Below are 17,865 nucleotides of genomic sequence, written 5' to 3'. Positions count from 1 at the left end.
GGACCCGGGTGGTGTGGACATTCCCACACGTTTGATTTTTTCTCTGTCCTTTCTGCTGGAAGTTATATTTGTAATATAATTTCACTCCAATCAGCGGCAATGTCCCGTTGCAGTCCTTGTTTTCAAACACGCTATTTGAAGTAATTCAAAATTACCAGCGCAATTAATTGAAAAAAAGGCCAACACAAGAACTGGGAGCCTGGTTGTGTTTGCTGCTGCATTAAAGGCTCCACATCAATTCAAGTTGTTGTTGTGTTGCTCCTGTAGCCATCGAGCTAAACAATTACTTACAATGAGGGGGGGGGGGGCACAGTCGCAGTGTGGTTCGCACTGTTGCTTCACAGCGCCAGGGCCCCAGGTTCAATTCCCGGCTTGGGTCACGGTCTGTGCGGAGTCTGCACGTTCTCCGTGTCTGCGTGGGTTTCCTCCCACAAATCCCGAAAGGCGTCCTTGATAGGCAATTTGAACATTCTGAATTTTCCCTCTGTGTATTTGAACAGGCGCCGGAACGTGGCGACTAGGGCTTTTCACAGTAACTTCATTGTAATGCAAGCCTACTTGTGGCAATAAAGATTATTATTAAAATGCTTTTTAAATGTTGTGAGGCTTCCTGCCTGTATCACCCTTTCAGGCAGTGAGTTCCTGATTACAACCATCCTCTGGGTGAAAATGTTTGTCCTCACATCCCCTCTAAACCTCCTGCCCCTTCCCTTAAACCTTTGCCCCCTGGTTATTGACCCCTCGGCCAATGGGAAAAGGTCCTTCCTGTCCACCCCCTGGTTATTGACCCCTCGGCCAAGGGGAAAAGGTCCTTCCTGTCCACCCCCTGGTTATTGACCCCTCCGCCAAGGGGAAAAGGTCCTTCCTGTCCACCCCCTGGTTATTGACCCCTCCGCCAAGGGGAAAAGGTCCTTCCTGTCCACCCCCTGGTTATTGACCCCTCCGCCAAGGGGAAAAGGTCCTTCCCGTTCACCTCATCTATGTCCCTCATAATTTTATACACCTCAAATCAGGTCCCCCCCCTCAGTCTTCTCTGCTCTAAGGAAAACAACCCCAGCCTATCCAATCTCTCTTCATAGCTGAAATGCTCCAGCCCAGGCAATATCCTCTGCTATCATGTAGCAACATACAGTACTCAGGTTGTGGCCTAAGCAACGTTTTATACAGCTCCATCATAACCCCCTTGTTCTTATATTCTATGTTTGGGCTAATAAAGGCCCATCTGACCAACCCTTTCCTCCTCACTATTTACCACACCACCAATTTTTGTGTGATCTGTGAACTTACTGATCATACCTCTGACATTCAGGTCTAGATCATTAATGTACACGACAAACATCCTCGATCCCTGCAGAACACCACTGGACACGGGCTTCCAGTCACAAAAACAACCCTCAGCCACCAGTCTGCCTCCTGCCATTAAGCCAATTTTGGATCCAATTTGCAAATTTGCCCTGGATCCCATGGGATCTAGCCTTCTTGACCAGTCTCCCAGGTTATTCCTTGTCAAAAGCCTTATTAAAGTCCAGGACTGAAGGCCAGGAAAATCCTAATCCCCATCTTCCAAATACCAGTGGAATTCAGGTCGCAATGGGGTTGATGCAGACAGATTCTCTGAATACCATTTAAATTCTGTTCATCTGCGATCAATTGTCAACTTCTATGTACTGTGATCCATAAGAAGAGATTGAGTCGAACAAAAAAGGATTTGGCTTCCAGATTTATTTATTGAAATGCACATGATTGTCAAAATGGCACAATCCACAGTTACAGATTCATTTAGCCACAGAAACTTCAACATCGTGTGAGCAAGATCATCATATACGAGGTGTTGAACTCTATTGCACTGATGGATATTATCACACAAATACAAGTCATCAAAAGTTTGCCAAAAAGCCCAGTTCAACTTCGAAGCTTCATTATAATGAGTGTGACTCATAATGACACTGTTATCAAAATTTTCATTTGGAAAAATAACTTGGTTCGGTGCCAGTTTGTGGGTACAGAACCACAAAGAAGTATCAAAATGACATTCAGCTTAGCCAAATCCGACAACCATTTTTGGTTGATTTTAAATATTCCTTCAGCATTCACTCACACAGTTGCATATTTTGGCAGTGGATGGCCTGGTTTAGCAGCTCTTCAGAGGGCTTGAAACAGCAACTGACATTAGCTTATCGATTCCAATCCAGAAACAAATAATGTCCAATGCATAAATTCACACTCAGCAATACAGATATTGTTGCTTGGCAAATTTAAAGCAGAATATATTAAATACTAGAAAACATAAATTAAACACAAACATAAAATAAACACAAACACACGTTTAGAAAGAAGACACGTCAACACATGATCAAAGTGTTAGCTCAGGTCTCAGCTTCTCACAGCTTTCAAGTAAATTACAAAAATAGCTTCAAGTTATAAAGAACCAGACTGTCGTTCCTGCAAAGGTTTTGTGCCTCTAACACTTTGCACACAGATATGGAAACAGTTAAATCAGACATACATTTTGGCTTCCATTCTTTTATAAATCTTAAGCTACAACAGTACATTCAATTTATAAATATTTCAGCTGTCCCTAGGAAGGAGGAGGGACAAGCACCAGAAGTCAACGGCAGCACCATTATAAAGTCTAAATATACCATTGAAGTATTCTGGAGTACACTCAAATTGCATCATGCCTTTAGGCCGTGATTCTCCCACTTTCGCTCTCTGCGACAAATTCCAGGACTAGCACCTCTATTAACGACACTTGGCATTGGTCAGGCACATCGGTCAAAAATGCAAATTAATTGTGAGACAGTCACATGCCTGGAACCCGCCGTTCCCCCTCCCACACAAATTTAAAACCACCAGAGAATCGCTACACTAACAAGAGCCTAGTCATCATAATATAATCGGCTACTGAAGCTCAATAATTTCAATTGAGTGCAAACTGATATTTTACTAAACAAACACAATATAGAACAGATAAAACAAAAACACTGACTCACAAAGAAAAGGTCAAGTACATCGAATAGGGATTGGTCAACAAGGCAGGAATATTTCCTGAATTGTTGGGTCCATCTTGTTTAAAATGTGCAATCACACAGCGGGGGTGGGATTGAGTGGGGTGGGGTCTGCCGACTCACAGAAGCAGCCCATCGCGTCCCACAGAACACGACGAGTGCTCATCGGCAGACTGGTTAGAAGGCCTGACTTGGTTCTCTGAGACTTGGTCTATAACGCAGGGCTGGAGACACCCAGATGGGCCCCATTCACCTGGTAAAACCCAACCAATAGCTCCCTGTAATGGGCTGTCAACTCAAACCTGGGGTGTCATGACATTGAGCCCAAAATATATTCGCACAGCTTAAAATCTGTTCAAAACTAAAAACGTAACCTACGTTTCTCCAAGATAATACTCATGTGTATTTTTAAATGTGTGCAGGTTGTTTTTTTATATATAAATAGTATAAACAATTAACATTAAATAAAATTTGGGCAGCACGGTAGCACAAGTGATTAGCACTGTGGCTTCACAGCGCCAGGGTCCCAGGGTCGATTCCCGGCTTGGGTCGCTGTCTGTGCAAAGTCTGCACGTTCTCCCCGTGTCTGCGTGGGTTTCCTCCGGGTGCTCCAGTTTCCTCCCACAGTCCAAAGATGTGCAGATTAGGTGGATTGGCCGTGATAAATTGCCCTTAGTGACCAAAAAAGGTTAGGAGGGGTTAGTGGGTTACCGGGGTAGGGTTTAAGTGGGTCGGTGCAGACTCAATGGGCCGAATGGCCTCCTTCTGTTCTATAAAATACTTAATGCTGGCCAAAAAGACAATCTGATGTGATTAGTGGATAGTGCTCACACCACAACCATTAAGAAGCTCACAGTCTGATGTTGCTGTGACCAGAGCCCTGTGTTAACAACCTTTGCAGTAAACAGTATGCTGACAGAGATGGAGAGTGAAACAAGCAGAAAGTCTGAATCAATTAAGTCTTTGAAATGAGAGAGACTCCAGTCAGTCTGTATCTGAGAAGTGGGGAAGGCAGTTCCAATTTACCCCTTAAAATGTTTCATTCGTCAGAATTGACTGCTGTGGTGTCTACTCTGAGCGAGTTGAAGTGGTTCCGATTCCGGATTTGGATTGATACCATTCTGGCTTTGAGCTTCTGTATCACCCTAAAATTAAAGAAGTGTATTTTTTAATTACAATGGCCAAATATTCACAAATATTGGAGACAGATGGACAAAGAGAATCATACAGATTAGGACGGGGTTATAGACAGACTGACAGACATAGAGAGAGAGAGATAAGACAGACAGACATAGAGAGAGGCAGAGAGAGACGGACAGACATAGGGAGAGAGTCAGAGACAGGGGCCGCGATTTTACCAAAACAATTCGAAGTGTGGTAGTGAGTGGAAAATGCCACGAGCTTCTCGACGTTCGGCCCAGCGAGGCTGTCACTGCTACCAAACATTAATTGGTTCACCTAATGAGGCCGTACAGTATTCACGCCGATTCGCCGGGACCTCGCTCACCGGCCCCCTGCTAACAAATGGCAGTAGCAGTTAAACTGCTCCTGCATGGCCATCCCCATTCAGCCCGCAGCCATACCTCCACTGAGACCAGCCCCAGAGTTTGGTGATGCCGACTTGGGATGATTACTGGACGCGGTGCAGACCAGACGGGAGGCCCTGATCCACCGAGGGTCCAGGAGGGTCAGTCACAGAGCAACCAGCACGGCTGGAAGCACTGGGAGCATGACGAGGAGGACTGGCACCCAGCGCCGTGAAAGGTCAACGACCTCCACCGCCCACATGGGTGGATTGGCACCAGACCGCCCCTTTCCCACCACACCAGGAATGCATCTGGCATCGACCCACCCGGTTCTGTCCTGTGCCCTGGCACAGCCATGCCCAGCAATGCCGCCCACACTGTCCCATATTCTACCGCATCCCTCTCATACTACCCCCAACCTCCGCACCCCCCCCCCCCCCACCCATCCTTCCCATCCCCCCACACGGTCCATCTCCCCCACCCCACATTCTCCCGCAGAATCCTCATCCGACGCTGCTGACCCGTCCGGGGATGGTCCCCACCCCACATTCCATGAGAACACCTTGGAGGAGAGCTCCGAGGACACCACCATATCCCCATCACGGCTATCACCCCCCCCACCCTCCACCAGCGCAGAGGCACACACGACTGTGGGAGAATGTAGTGGTCAGGCTTCTGGGGCACAATTTGGTGAGCACCGCACAGCTGCTGATGCACATCTGGTGGAGGAAGAACTACCCAGGCGAGACAGCTGTCAGAGGTCTGCTGGATCCCAGCACCCAGGTGCGGAGCCTCTGGACCAGGTTTACCTGGAGCTATTGCAGCTGCTAGGGTGCGGCTGTAATATTCTGAGGGGGATATCAGCAACACTCCAGTAGATCCGTAGCCGAATGGAGGAGTCCCAGAGGCTACGGGAGCAGGAGATGTCGCCAGCAATGCGTGGTATCGAGGCCAACACTGCAAGGTTGGCGATCGTAGTGGAGAGCCTGGTGCACGATGCCGGCTGCATGAGTGGAAGTGTCAAAGGCATGGCCATGGCGGCGGGCCTCGACAGCATGCCCATGTCGCTGGGGGACATGACCCAGTCCCAGGTGGGTATAGCTGAGACACTGCAGAGCTTGTCCCCATCACGGAGGAGCATCGCCCAGGACATCGACACCATGGTGCAGGCATTGTAAAGCCGGCAGGGCTGGCAGAGCCGGATGATGCAGGGGCAGCCGGGGCTTGAACCAGCTGCCCCTCTGTCCCGAGGTGAACCCCAGAGCCCTATGGGCACCGACCGGGAGGAGGGGACACTGGGAGCCAACCCAGAGCCACCCTACGGAGTGGTGACTGTGGCCATCAGCCCCACCCGAGACCCATCCCCCTGACAACGGCACGTCTCGGAGTCAGCACCCGGAACAGGGCGGCACAGCGGGGAAAGTGCCGCCAGCGAGTGCGCCGGGGCCCTTGGCCCCAGGACCCCCAGAGGACAACCTCCAGGGGCATTGAAGGCCATGGGGCACAGTAAGCAGCAGGCTGCCTCCAAGTCTGATGTGCATCCTGGGGACACACCTAGACATAGAACCCTTCGGCCCTCGATGTTGCGCCGACCTGTGAAACCACTCTAAAGCCCATCTACACTGTTCCCTTATCATCCATATGTTTATCCAATGACCATTTAAATGCCCTTAATGTTGGCGAGTCCACTACTGTTACAGGCAGGGCATTCCACGCCCTTACTACTCTGAGTAAAGAACCTACCTCGGACATCTGTCTTATATCTATCACCCCTCAATTTAAAGCTATGTCCCCTCGTGCTCGACATCACCATCCGAGGAAAAAGGCTCTCACTGTCCACCCTATCTAATCCTCTGATCATCTTGTATGCCTCAATTAAGTCACCTCTTAACCTTTAACCTGGAGAGAATTCTTCGAGACAGGATCTACTCCCATTTGGAAGCAAATGGACGTATTAGTGAGAGGCAGCACGGTTTTGTGAAGGGGAGGTCGTGTCTCACTAACTTGATAGAGTTTTTCGAGGAGGTCACTAAGATGATTGATGCAGGTAGGGCAGTAGATGTTGTCTATATGGACTTCAGTAAGGCCTTTGACAAGGTCCCTCATGGTAGACTAGTACAAAAGGTGAAGTCACACGGGATCAGGGGTGAACTGGCAAGGTGGATACAGAACTGGCTAGGCCATAGAAGGCAGAGGGTAGCAATGGAGGGATGCTTTTCTAATTGGAGGGCTGTGACCAGTGGTGTTCCACAGGGATCAGTGCTGGGACCTTTGCTCTTTGTAGTATATATAAATGATTTGGAGGAAAATGTAACTGGTCTGATTAGTAAGTTTGCAGACGACACAAAGGTTGGTGGAATTGCGGATAGCGATGAGGACTGTCTGAGGATACAGCAGGATTTAGATTGTCTGGAGACTTGGGCGGAGAGATGGCAGATGGAGTTTAACCTGGACAAATGTGAGGTAATGCATTTTGGAAGGGCTAATGCAGGTAGGGAATATACAGTGAATGGTAGAACCCTCAAGAGTATTGAAAGTCAAAGAGATCTAGGAGTACAGGTCCACAGATCACTGAAAGGGGCTACACAGGTGGAGAAGGTAGTCAAGAAGGCATACGGCATGCTTGCCTTCATTGGCCGGGGCATTGAGTATAAGAATTGGCAAGTCATGTTGCAGCTGTATAGAACCTTAGTTAGGCCACACTTGGAGTATAGTGTTCAATTCTGGTCGCCACACTACCAGAAGGATGTGGAGGCTTTAGAGAGGGTGCAGAAGAGATTTACCAGAATGTTGCCTGGTATGGAGGGCATAAGCTATGAGGAGCGATTGAATAAACTCGGTTTGTTCTCACTGGAACGAAGGAGGTTGAGGGGCGACCTGATAGAGGTATACAAAATTATGAGGGGCATAGACAGAGTGGATAGTCAGAGGCTTTTCCCCAGGGTAGAGGGGTCAATTACTAGGGGGCATAGGTTTAAGGTGAGAGGGGCAAAGTTTAGAGTAGATGTACGAGGCAAGTTTTTTACGCAGAGGGTAGTGGGTGCCTGGAACTCACTACCGGAGGAGGTAGTGGAGGCAGGGACGATAGGGACATTTAAGGGGCATCGTGACAAATATATGAATAGGATGGGAATAGAAGGATACGGACCCAGGAAGTGTAGAAGATTGTAGTTTAGTCGGGCAGTATGGTCGGCACGGGCTTGGAGGGCCGAAGGGCCTGTTCCTGTGCTGTACATTTCTTTGTTCTTTGTTTGTTTTGTTCTTTGTCTGTCGAAAGAAAATAACCTCAATTCCCTCAGCCTTTCCTCATAAGATCTTCCCTCCATACCAGGCAACATTCTGGTAAATCTCCTCTGCACCCTTTCCAATGCTTCCACATCCTTCCTATAATGCGGCGACCAGAATTGCACGCAATACTCCAAATACGGCCGCACCAGAGTTTTGTACAGCTGCAACATGACCCCATGGCTCCAAAACTCAATCCCTCTGCTGATAAAAGCTAACACACCGTATGCCTTCTTAACAACCCTCTCAACCTGGGTGGCAACTTTCAGGGATCTATGTACATGGACACCAAGATCTCTCTGCTCATCCACACTACCAAGAATCTTACCATTTGCCCAGTACTCTGTCTTCCTGTTATTCCTTCCAAAATGAATTACCTCACATTTTTCTGTATTAACCTCCATTTGCCACCTCTCAGCCCAGCGCTGCAGCTTATCTATGTCCCTCTGTAACGTGTTACATCCTTCCCGCACTGTCCACAACTCCACCGACTTTAGTGTCATCGGCAAATTTACTCACCCATCCTTCTACGCCCTCCTCCAGGTCATTTAAAAAAATGACAAACAGCAGTGGCCCCAAAACAGATCCTTGTGGTACACCACTAGTAACTGGATTCCAGGCTGAACATTTCCCATCAACCACCACCCTTTGCCTTCTTCCAGCTAGCCAATTTCTGATTGAAGCTGCTAAATCACCCTGAATCCCATGCCTCTGTATTTTCTGCAACAGCCTACCGTGGGGAACCTGATCAAACGCTTTACTGAAATCCATATACACCACATCAACTGCTTTACCCTCGTCCACCTGTTTGGTCACCTTCTCAAAAGAACTCAATAAGGTTTGTGAGGCACGACCTACCCTTCACAAAACCGTGTTGACTATCTCTAATTAAATTATTCCTTTCCAGATGATTATACATCCTATCTCTTATAAACCTTTCCAAGATTTTGTCCACAACAGAAGTAAGGCTCACTGGTCTCTAGTTACCAGGGCTGTCTCTATTCCCCTTCTTGAACAAGGGGACAACATTTGCTATCCTCCAGTCTTCTGGCACTATTCCTGTAGACAATGATGACATAAAGATCAAAGGCTCAGCAATCTCCTCCCTAGCTTCCCATAGAATCTTAGGATAAATCCCATCCGTCCCTGGGGACTTATCTATTTTCACACTTTCCAGAATTGCTGACACCTCCTCCTCAAGAACCTCATGCCCTTTTAGTCTAGTAGCCTGTATCTCAGTATTCTCCTCAACAACATTGTCTTTTTCCTGTGTGAACACTGACAAAAATTATTCATTTAGCACCTCTCCTATCTCCTCGGACTCCACGCACATCTTCCCACTACTGTCCTTGACTGGCCCCACTCTTACCCTAGTCATTGTTTTATTCCTGACATATCTATAGAAAGCTTTAGGGTTATCCTTGATCCTACCTACCAAAGACTTCTCATGTCCCCTCCTGGCTCTTCTTAGCTCTCTCTTTAGGTCCTTCCTAGCTAACTTGTAACTCTCGAGCACCTTAACTGAACCTTCACGTCTCATCTTTACATAAGCCTCCTTTCTTCCTCTTAACAAGTGATTCAACTACTTTAGTAAACCATGGTTCCCTCGCTCGACCACTTACACCCTGCCTGACAGGGACATGCTTATCAAGGACACGCAGTAGCTGTTCCTTGAACCAGCTCCACATTTCAATTGTGCCCATCCCCTGCAGTTTCCCTCCCCATCCTATGCATCCTAAGTCTTGCCTTATCACATCATAATTGCCTTTCCCCCAGCTATAACTCTTGCCCTGCGGTATATACCTATCCTTTTCCATCGCTAAAGTACACATAATCAAATTGTGGTCACCATCACCAAAGTGCTCACCTACCTCAAATCTAACACCTGTCCTGGTTCATTACCCAGTACCAAATCCAATATGGCCTCGCCTCTCGTTGGCCTATCTACATACTGTGTCAGGAAACCCTCCTGCACACATTGGACAAAAAAGGACCCATCTAACGTGCTTGCATTTCCAGTCAATATTTGGAAAGTTAAAGTCCCCCATAACAACTACCCTGTTACTTTCGCTCCTATCCAGAATCATCTTTGCAATCCTTTCCTCTACATCTCTGGAACTTTTCGGAGGCCTATAGAAAACTCCCAGCAGCGTGACCTCTCCTTTTCTGTTTCTGACCTCAGCCCATGCCACCTCAGTAGACGAGTCCTCGTCGAACGTCCTTTCTGCCACCGTAATACTGTCCTTGACTAACAATGCCACCCCTCCCCCTCTTATACCACCTTCTCTGAGCTTACTGAAATATCTAAACCCCAGCACATGTAACAACCATTCCTGTCCCTGCTCTATCCAGGTCTCCGAAATGGCCTCAACATCGAAGTCCCAGGTACCAACCCATGCCACAAGTTCACCCACCTTATTTTGGATGCTCCTGGCATTAAAGTAGACACACTTTAAACCACTTTCCTGCTTGCCGGTACAACTCCTGCAACTTTGAAACCTTACTCCTGACCTCACTACTCTCAACCTCCTGTATATTGGAGCTACAATTCAGGTTCCCAGACCCCTGCTAAAGTAGTTTAAACCCTCCCGAAGAGCATTAGCAAATTTCCCCCCCAGGATATTAGTACCCCTCTGGTCCAGGTGTAGACCATCCCATTTGTAGAGGTCCCACCGACCCCAGAATGAGCCCCAATTATCCAGGTATCTGAAACCCTCCCTCCTGCACCATCCCTGTAGCCACGTGTTCAACTGCTCTCTCTCCCTATTCCTCGCCTCGCTAGCACGTGGCACGGGTAACAACCCAGAGATAATAACTCTGTTTGTCCTAGATCTAAGTTTTCACCCTAGCTCCCCGAGTTCCTGCCTTTCCTCCCTATCCCTTTTCCTACCTATGTCGTTGGTGCCTATGTGGACCACAACATGGGGCTGTTCCCCCTCCCCCTTAAGGATCCCGAAAACACGATCCGAGACATCGCGGACCCTGGCACCTGGGAGGCAACAGACCAACCACGAGTCTCTCTCGTTCCCACAGAATCTCCTATCTATCCCCCCAACTATAGAGTCACCAATGACTAATGCTCTACTCCTCTCCCCCCTCCCCTTCTGAGCAACAGGGACAGACTCTATGCCAGAGACCTGTACCCCATGGCTTACCCCTGGTAAGTCACCCCCCCAACAGTATCCAAAGCGGTATACTTGTTATTCAGGGGAACAACCACAGGAGATCCCTGTACTGACTGCTTCCTCCCAGCCCCTCTCACCGTCACCCATCTATCTTTATTCTTTGGAGTAATTACATCCCTAAAGCTTCTATCTATGACTATGTCCGTCTCCCGAATGATCCAAAGTTCATCCAACTCCAGCTCCAGTTCCCCAACACAGTTTCTGAGGAGCTGGAGATGGGTGCACTTCCCACATATGTAATCAGCAGGGACACTGACGGTGTCCCTCACCTCAAACTTTCTGCAGGAGGAACATTGCACTGCCTTCCCTGCCATCCCCTCTAGATAAAACAAGAAGAAAGAAGAAAAAAAAAGAACAGAAGAGCTTACTTTATATTCACTAAACCCCTTAGGTTAGAGGAGGTGGAAGGGTGGGGGACACTACAAGTGTCGTGTCTCGGGTTTAGCAACCGCCCAACTTATATACAGAACCTACCCGATTCCCAAGCTGCACTCCGTCTCCCTCTCTCTCCCGCTCCCGGAGATGAAGACCGCTGGAACCTGGGGGTAAGTTTAAACACTTACCTGATTCACAAGCTGCACTAGACATAGTGATAGACACAGAAGGCTAGGCAGGTCACAGATCACAGGGGGAACATGGGGGAGGGGTGGGGAGAATGGGGCGGCACCATCGGGAGACTGTGGAACTTGAGGGTGGGACAGGATGAGGGAGGGGATGGTGTACTGCAGGGCACCACCAGAGCGGTCAAGGCACCGGAACGGCATTTTCAGCAGTCTGATGCACCCCTCAATGACAGCCCGGTTGGCCTCATGGGCCTCATTGTACCAGGTCTCCGCTTTGGTCGCTGATCTCTGAACTGGCATCATTAGCCAGGTCCTCAGCGGGTACCCGTTACCCCACAAGAGCCAACCAGTCATCCTGGAGTGGTCCTTCAAGAGGCCGGGGATGTCTGTCTGTCCCAGGATGTAGCTGCTGTGCACACTCCTTGGGAAGCATGTACACAAGTGCATGATCTTCAGACGGTGGTCGCACACGAGCTGGATGTTCAGGGAGTGAAACTCCTCCCTGTTGATGTGGGGTATTCCCAGACGGCCCGGTGAGCGTAAGGCGATATGCGTACCATCCACTACCCTCTGGACACCCCAGCGGTGGCTGCGAATCCTGCTGCCCGGGCATATTGTTGACCCTGATCCATGTCAAAATTTATACAGGTCGTTGCCTGGACAAACAAGGCATCCGTGACTTATGGATGAGATGCTGCATGCGTCCCCGCTCAAGCCCTGGAATGATATTGAGGGGTAGGCGTTCAGGGCTGCGGTGACCTTGACGGCCAACTTGAGCGGTTATCCTCCTCATGCCAAGTCTGTAAGGCAGCGTCTCCTTGCTGAGGCAGCTCCTCCGGCGGAACACGCTATTCGTCACTTTCTTCGAAAGCCCAACAACGCCGTTACACTTCGGGCCATCGCCAGCCTCCCCCTTGGGTCCCTCCCTCATCTGCTGGGCAGCCGCCGGGTCCTCAGGTTGTGAGGCGGGCCCCAGCGCATGGGCCGCCACCTCGCCTCCTGCCACCATGGGCCACCACCTCGCCTCCTGCCACCATTTTGACCGGCGTTTGGCCGCCTAGCCTGCCAGCAGCACCACGAGGGAAGCTGGTGCGGGAACCACGACATCAACCATTCCGTGTAATGTCAGTAAGGATTGGAGAGGGTATGAGACTGACAAGCAGCCATGTCTTCCAACCAGAGACCCTTCATTCCCCCATTGTTTACCCCTCAATTCCCACAATCCCCTCCAATCCAACAGCCCCTGTCCACGCACACCCAGCCGCAATGGGGGCCCCTGCTCCCCGGACCCCGCAGCCTGTATGCCAGTCACCCGCACGTAATGTTACCTGGACCAGATACTGGTCCCCTCGCTGGTGCGGAGGCCCAGGGTGTTTCGGATGTTGGCTGCTGCGTCTGGGATATTGGCTCCCACAGTTCCCAGGCCCAGTGTCTAGGCATCGCAGTCTGATTGGAATGCTGGGCAATAACTCCCACATGCTACATGGCACGCCCACCCACGTGAATCCACTTGAGGTATGAAGTGCTCACTTAACTACGATTGCCAATTGCCTATTAGCAACAGCCTTAGGCCGCATGGCCAGAGGGTGTTATGGGTGGTTGGTGGGGCAAGCGGGCTGAGGTTGCCCCTGAATGGGAGCACACGATCCAGGGGTTGGCCAGGTGGGCCCGTGGGCGCTGAGACGCCCATCTCTTCTTCACCCCCATCCCGCAACACCTCGGCCGAGACCGGCCCCAAGCCTCCGAGAACCAGGGCAGCAGCCCCAGTGCCCCTGGCCTCTGACCCCCCGAGCAAAGATGGCTGCTCACCTCCTCGGGTCCCCACAGTAGTCCTTCCGCCAACGTCACATTTTCAAAAAGGTGTACTAATCGGCACCCGAGTGACCGCTTGCTGGGGAGGAGAGGGGTCAGATCACAGGAGGGGTAGCTAGATATGGGGGTCACTCTCGTTAATTGTACGGAGATTGGCCTTAAGTTGTGATTATTGGTTTCTCACCAGGCTATGGCGGATCCTGATTTCGCCAACGGGAGCGGGCTAGTTAGATCGCAAAGATCGGCGCCGCACGTTTATCGATTCTGGCCTCTCCCGTGATTTAACAGTTTCATCTCGCTATGGCTTAAGCGCAACACAGCCGCACAAAATTGCGCCCAGAGAGACGGAATGACAGAGAGAAAACATAAAACAAAATGGTGCAAATGGACAAGCACAAATCAGAAAACAATCTCCCAGGCGAGATGCAAACTGATGGAAAATATCAGGTTAATAGTAAATGTGCACACACAGAATGGCGAGCAGGTATAGAAATAGTAACAATATAAAATTAACAGATATCAAACATTTAGTGACATCCAAAAAACAAATCATACCAACCCACGAAAATTAGAGGCCAAAATTACATTTAGTCCAGAGTCAGTGACATTATAAACACAGCGGGAAGATTCCCTCTGGTCTGTGTGTGTGTGTGTCAGTGACATTATAAACACAGCGGGAAGATTCCCTCTGGTCTGTGTGTGTGCGTGTGTCAGTGACATTATAAACACAGCGGGAAGATTCTCTCTGGTCTGTGTGTGTGTGTCAGTGACATTATAAACACAGCGGGAAGATTCCCTCTGGTCTGTGTGTGTGTGTCAGTGACATTATAAATACAGCGGGAAGATTCTGTCTGGTCTGTGTGTGTGATGTTATAAACACAGCGGGAAGATTCTCTCTGGTCTGTGTGTGTGCGTCAGTGACAGTATAAACACAGCGGGAAGATTCCCTCTGGTCTGTGTGTGTGTGTGTCAGTGACATTATAAACACAGCGGGAAGATTCCCTCTGGTCTGTGTGTGTGTGTGTGTCAGTGACAGTATAAACACAGCGGGAAGATTGCCTCTGGTCTGTGTGTGTGTGTCAGTGACATTACAAACACAGCGGGAAGATTCCCTCTGGTCTGTATGTGTGTGTCAGTGACATTATAAACACAGCGGGAAGATTCCCTCTGGTCTGTGTGTGTGTGTGTGTGTGTGTGTATCAGTGAATTTATAAACACAGCGGGAAGATTCCCTCTGGTCTGTGTGTGTGTGTGTGTGTGACATTATAAACTCAGCGGGAAGATTCCCTCTGGTCTGTGTGTGTGTGTCAGTGACATTATAAACATAGCGGGAAGATTCCCTCTGGTCTGTGTGTGTGTGTGTGTGTGACATTATAAACATAGCGGGAAGATTCCCTCTGGTCTGTGTGTGTGTCAGTGACATTATAAACACACGGGAAGATTCCCTCTGGTCTGTGTGTGTGTGTGTGTCAGTGACATTATAAACACAGCGGGACGATTCCCTCTGGTCTGTGTGTGTGTGTCAGTGACATTATAAACCCAGCGGGAAGATTCCCTCTGGTCTGTGTGTGTGTCAGTGACATTATAAACACAGCGGGAAGATTCCCTCTGGTCTGTGTGTGTGTGTGTCAGTGACATTATAAATACAGCGGGAAGATTCTGTCTGGTCTGTGTGTGTGATGTTATAAACACAGCGGGAAGATTCCCTCTGGTCTGTGTGTGTGTCAGTGACATTATAAACATAGCAGGAAGATTCCCTCTGGTCTGTGTGTGTGTGTCAGTGACATTATAAACACAGCGGGAAGATTCCCTCTGGTCTGTGTGTGTGTCAGTGACATTATAAACATAGCAGGAAGATTCCCTCTGGTCTGTGTGTGTGTGTCAGTGACATTATAAACATAGCAGGAAGATTCCCTCTGGTCTGTGTGTGTGTGTCAGTGACATTATAAACACAGCGGGAAGATTCTCACTTTCTCTACGTGTTTCAGTGTTATTTTTAATAACCATTTTGAACAAGCCAAACATCATCCTTTGCAAATATGTAGAAATTTATATTAATATTAATACACAAATACCTGCATTTGGTTCTGACTTCTGATACCACTGTTTCTATCATCTTTTTTACCTGTAATGAATAAAATGTTCCTTCATGAGGTCTATAAACACCAAAGAGAATATTGTCAGATGGTGAGTCTGTCTCACTGCTATTGTCTTTAGAGGTTACAATGGCTCTGGTTTATTTCAGTATTTCCGCCCATTTCGTTCTGCTGTTCCACAGTTGTCTGTGAACAACACTAAGTACGCATGTTGTGTCTAATTAGTCCCCTCTGAGAAGGGGCTGAACCGTTAAACCAAATGGCATTTTAATGTTCGATCTTACAAAGTAGTTGAAGGGACACTTTTCATTCGGTGCATACCAGGACATCGTGCACATGGAATCTGTGATTTTAGCTGGAGTGCTGATTCACAACTCCTTTGAATAGGCATGGGCAGGTCGGTGTTCTCCCAGGGCAGCTTTGTAGCCTGTGAGCAGTGATGTGATGAGAGGATGGATCTGCTGTTCTAACTTCCAGTCCACATTGGTTCACCAAGCCCAGGAATTCCTACCAGTGGAAGCTCATATTCCACACTCCACGCTCACAATTTTCCAAACAGTTAAAACATACAGGCGCTCATTTCCCAATTTCTGATCACTGCTCCCAGTCCACGAGGCTTTCCCATCCCACCCCAATTATTCACCACCGTCCTGCTATAGAGAGACTGCTGCAAATTTCACTTTTTGCATTTGGTTATCACACAAGGGACTTCCTATGGGAAAAGTCCTTCAATTCCGGAATCAGAATTTTAAAGGATTGCTCCTGAAAACTGAAGAAATGGGAGCAATTTGGTCCACCAGAATTATTCCGGCATTCAGTAAATGACTTAGATGAAGGGACTGAATGCATGGTCGCTAAATTTGACAGCTAAGTTGTGAGGAGGACATAAGGAGTCAGCAAAGGGATATGTATAGATTAAGTGAGAGGACAAAGACCTGGCAAATGGGGTCTGGGGGAAATGCAGCATGTCGTGGAAAGGGTTAACAGATGGGATGTGCTAACGCATGATGCAGATGTTGATTTACCACTAACACCAGTCAGCCACATATTAAGACTCTCTGCAGAGTGAGAGTTTGGAATCATTCCTGGGAGCTATGTGCCTACTCTGTAACCTGTTCAGATGTAGAACCAATAACAAGTGTAAAGCAGATACCAGAGTATGGCCGGAGATCTCTGCTCGTTGCGATTCACTTTTCCTGCTGGCAGCTTACCCCTGCCCATGGGTTTCCTGGAGGTGTGGGTGGTTGCAATGGGAAATCCCATTGACAAGGAGCAGGAAGATAGGATCCCCCTGCCAGCAAACAGCATGCAGCCAAGAAACACGTAGCTGGGGGGGGACTGGACAATCCTGCCCTCTGTCTACAGCCTGACTAAGCAACAGGTCCCACACCGACAGTCCCAAGACAGAAGAACCAATCACAGAACACAGTACATTATTTGAATGGAAAAAGGATGCAGAACCTGGAGGTTCAGAGGGATCGAGGTCTCCTGGTAATGCACATTAATCACAAAAACCTAGTACTCGGGTACGGAAAGTTATAAGACAGGGAAATAGAATGATGTTATTTCTTGCAAGGGGAATGGAATATAAAAGTAAGAAGATTTTGCCGCAGTTCCACAGGGCCTTGGTGAGAGCACATCTGGAGTACTGTGTACAGTTTTGGCCCCCTTATTTAAGGATGTGGTTGGACTAGAAGCAGTTCAGACAAAGTTCCCTTGAATGATTCCTGTGATGAGAAGGTTAGCTTTTGTCAAAGGTTGGACAGATGGGCCTGTACACGTTGGAGTTTAGAAGAACGCGAGGTAATGTTACTGAAAGATGAGAGATCTTGACGGGGTGAATGCTGAGAGAATGTTTCCCCATGCGAGAGAGACTAGAACCAGGAGCCACTGTTTTAAAGTAGGGGGACTCCAATGTAGGTCAGAGATGATGAGAACATTTTTCTCCAAGAGGCTCGTTAGTCTGTGGAGTTCAGCTCCTCGGAAAGCGGTGGAGGCCATTGAATATTTTTAAGGCTGAGTTTTATTTTTGATTGACAAGGGAATCAAAGTGGGGCCGGCAGGAAAGTAGAGTTGAGGCCACAATCAGATCAGCCTTGAGCCTATCAAATGGCGAAGCAGTCTAGAGGGGCCGAATCGTACTCTAATTGTTTTTTTAAAATTGATTTACGGGATGTGGACTTTGCTGGTTAGGCCAGCATTTATTGCCCATCCCTGGTGGCCCTTCAGAAGGTGCTGGTAAGTTGCCTTCTTGAACCGCTGTAGTCCTGGAGGTGTAGGTACTAATGTTCTAATAAAATGAGATCATGGCAGACCGGATTGTGGTCTTAACTCCATTTGACTGTCTATCCCCCACAATCAATAATCTGACCATCTCACCAATTTTGAAT

The 17,865-nt window shown here is 48.5% G+C and overlaps 1 protein-coding gene across 1 annotated transcript in view; it reads right to left on the bottom strand.

Annotated features, from left to right (window-relative positions):
• Positions 1 to 1,717: 1,717 nt before the first annotated feature.
• Positions 1,718 to 17,865, bottom strand: part of LOC140390335 (cell adhesion molecule CEACAM6-like) — a 66,553-nt gene continuing 50,405 nt past the window's right edge. The window contains exons 6-7 of the mRNA XM_072475408.1: positions 15,455 to 15,504; positions 1,718 to 4,153 (exon numbers count right to left, since the gene is read on the bottom strand). Of these exons, the coding sequence (XP_072331509.1) occupies positions 4,055 to 4,153; positions 15,455 to 15,504 (149 nt within the window). The 3' untranslated portion in view covers positions 1,718 to 4,054. The remainder of the gene's footprint in view (positions 4,154 to 15,454; positions 15,505 to 17,865) is intronic.

Source organism: Scyliorhinus torazame, chromosome 14 (assembly GCF_047496885.1).
Source record: "Scyliorhinus torazame isolate Kashiwa2021f chromosome 14, sScyTor2.1, whole genome shotgun sequence".
Classification (NCBI taxonomy): Eukaryota; Metazoa; Chordata; class Chondrichthyes; order Carcharhiniformes; family Scyliorhinidae; genus Scyliorhinus; species Scyliorhinus torazame.
Note: the sequence above shows the minus strand (reverse complement) of the source record. Positions and strands in the feature narration are given on the sequence as shown.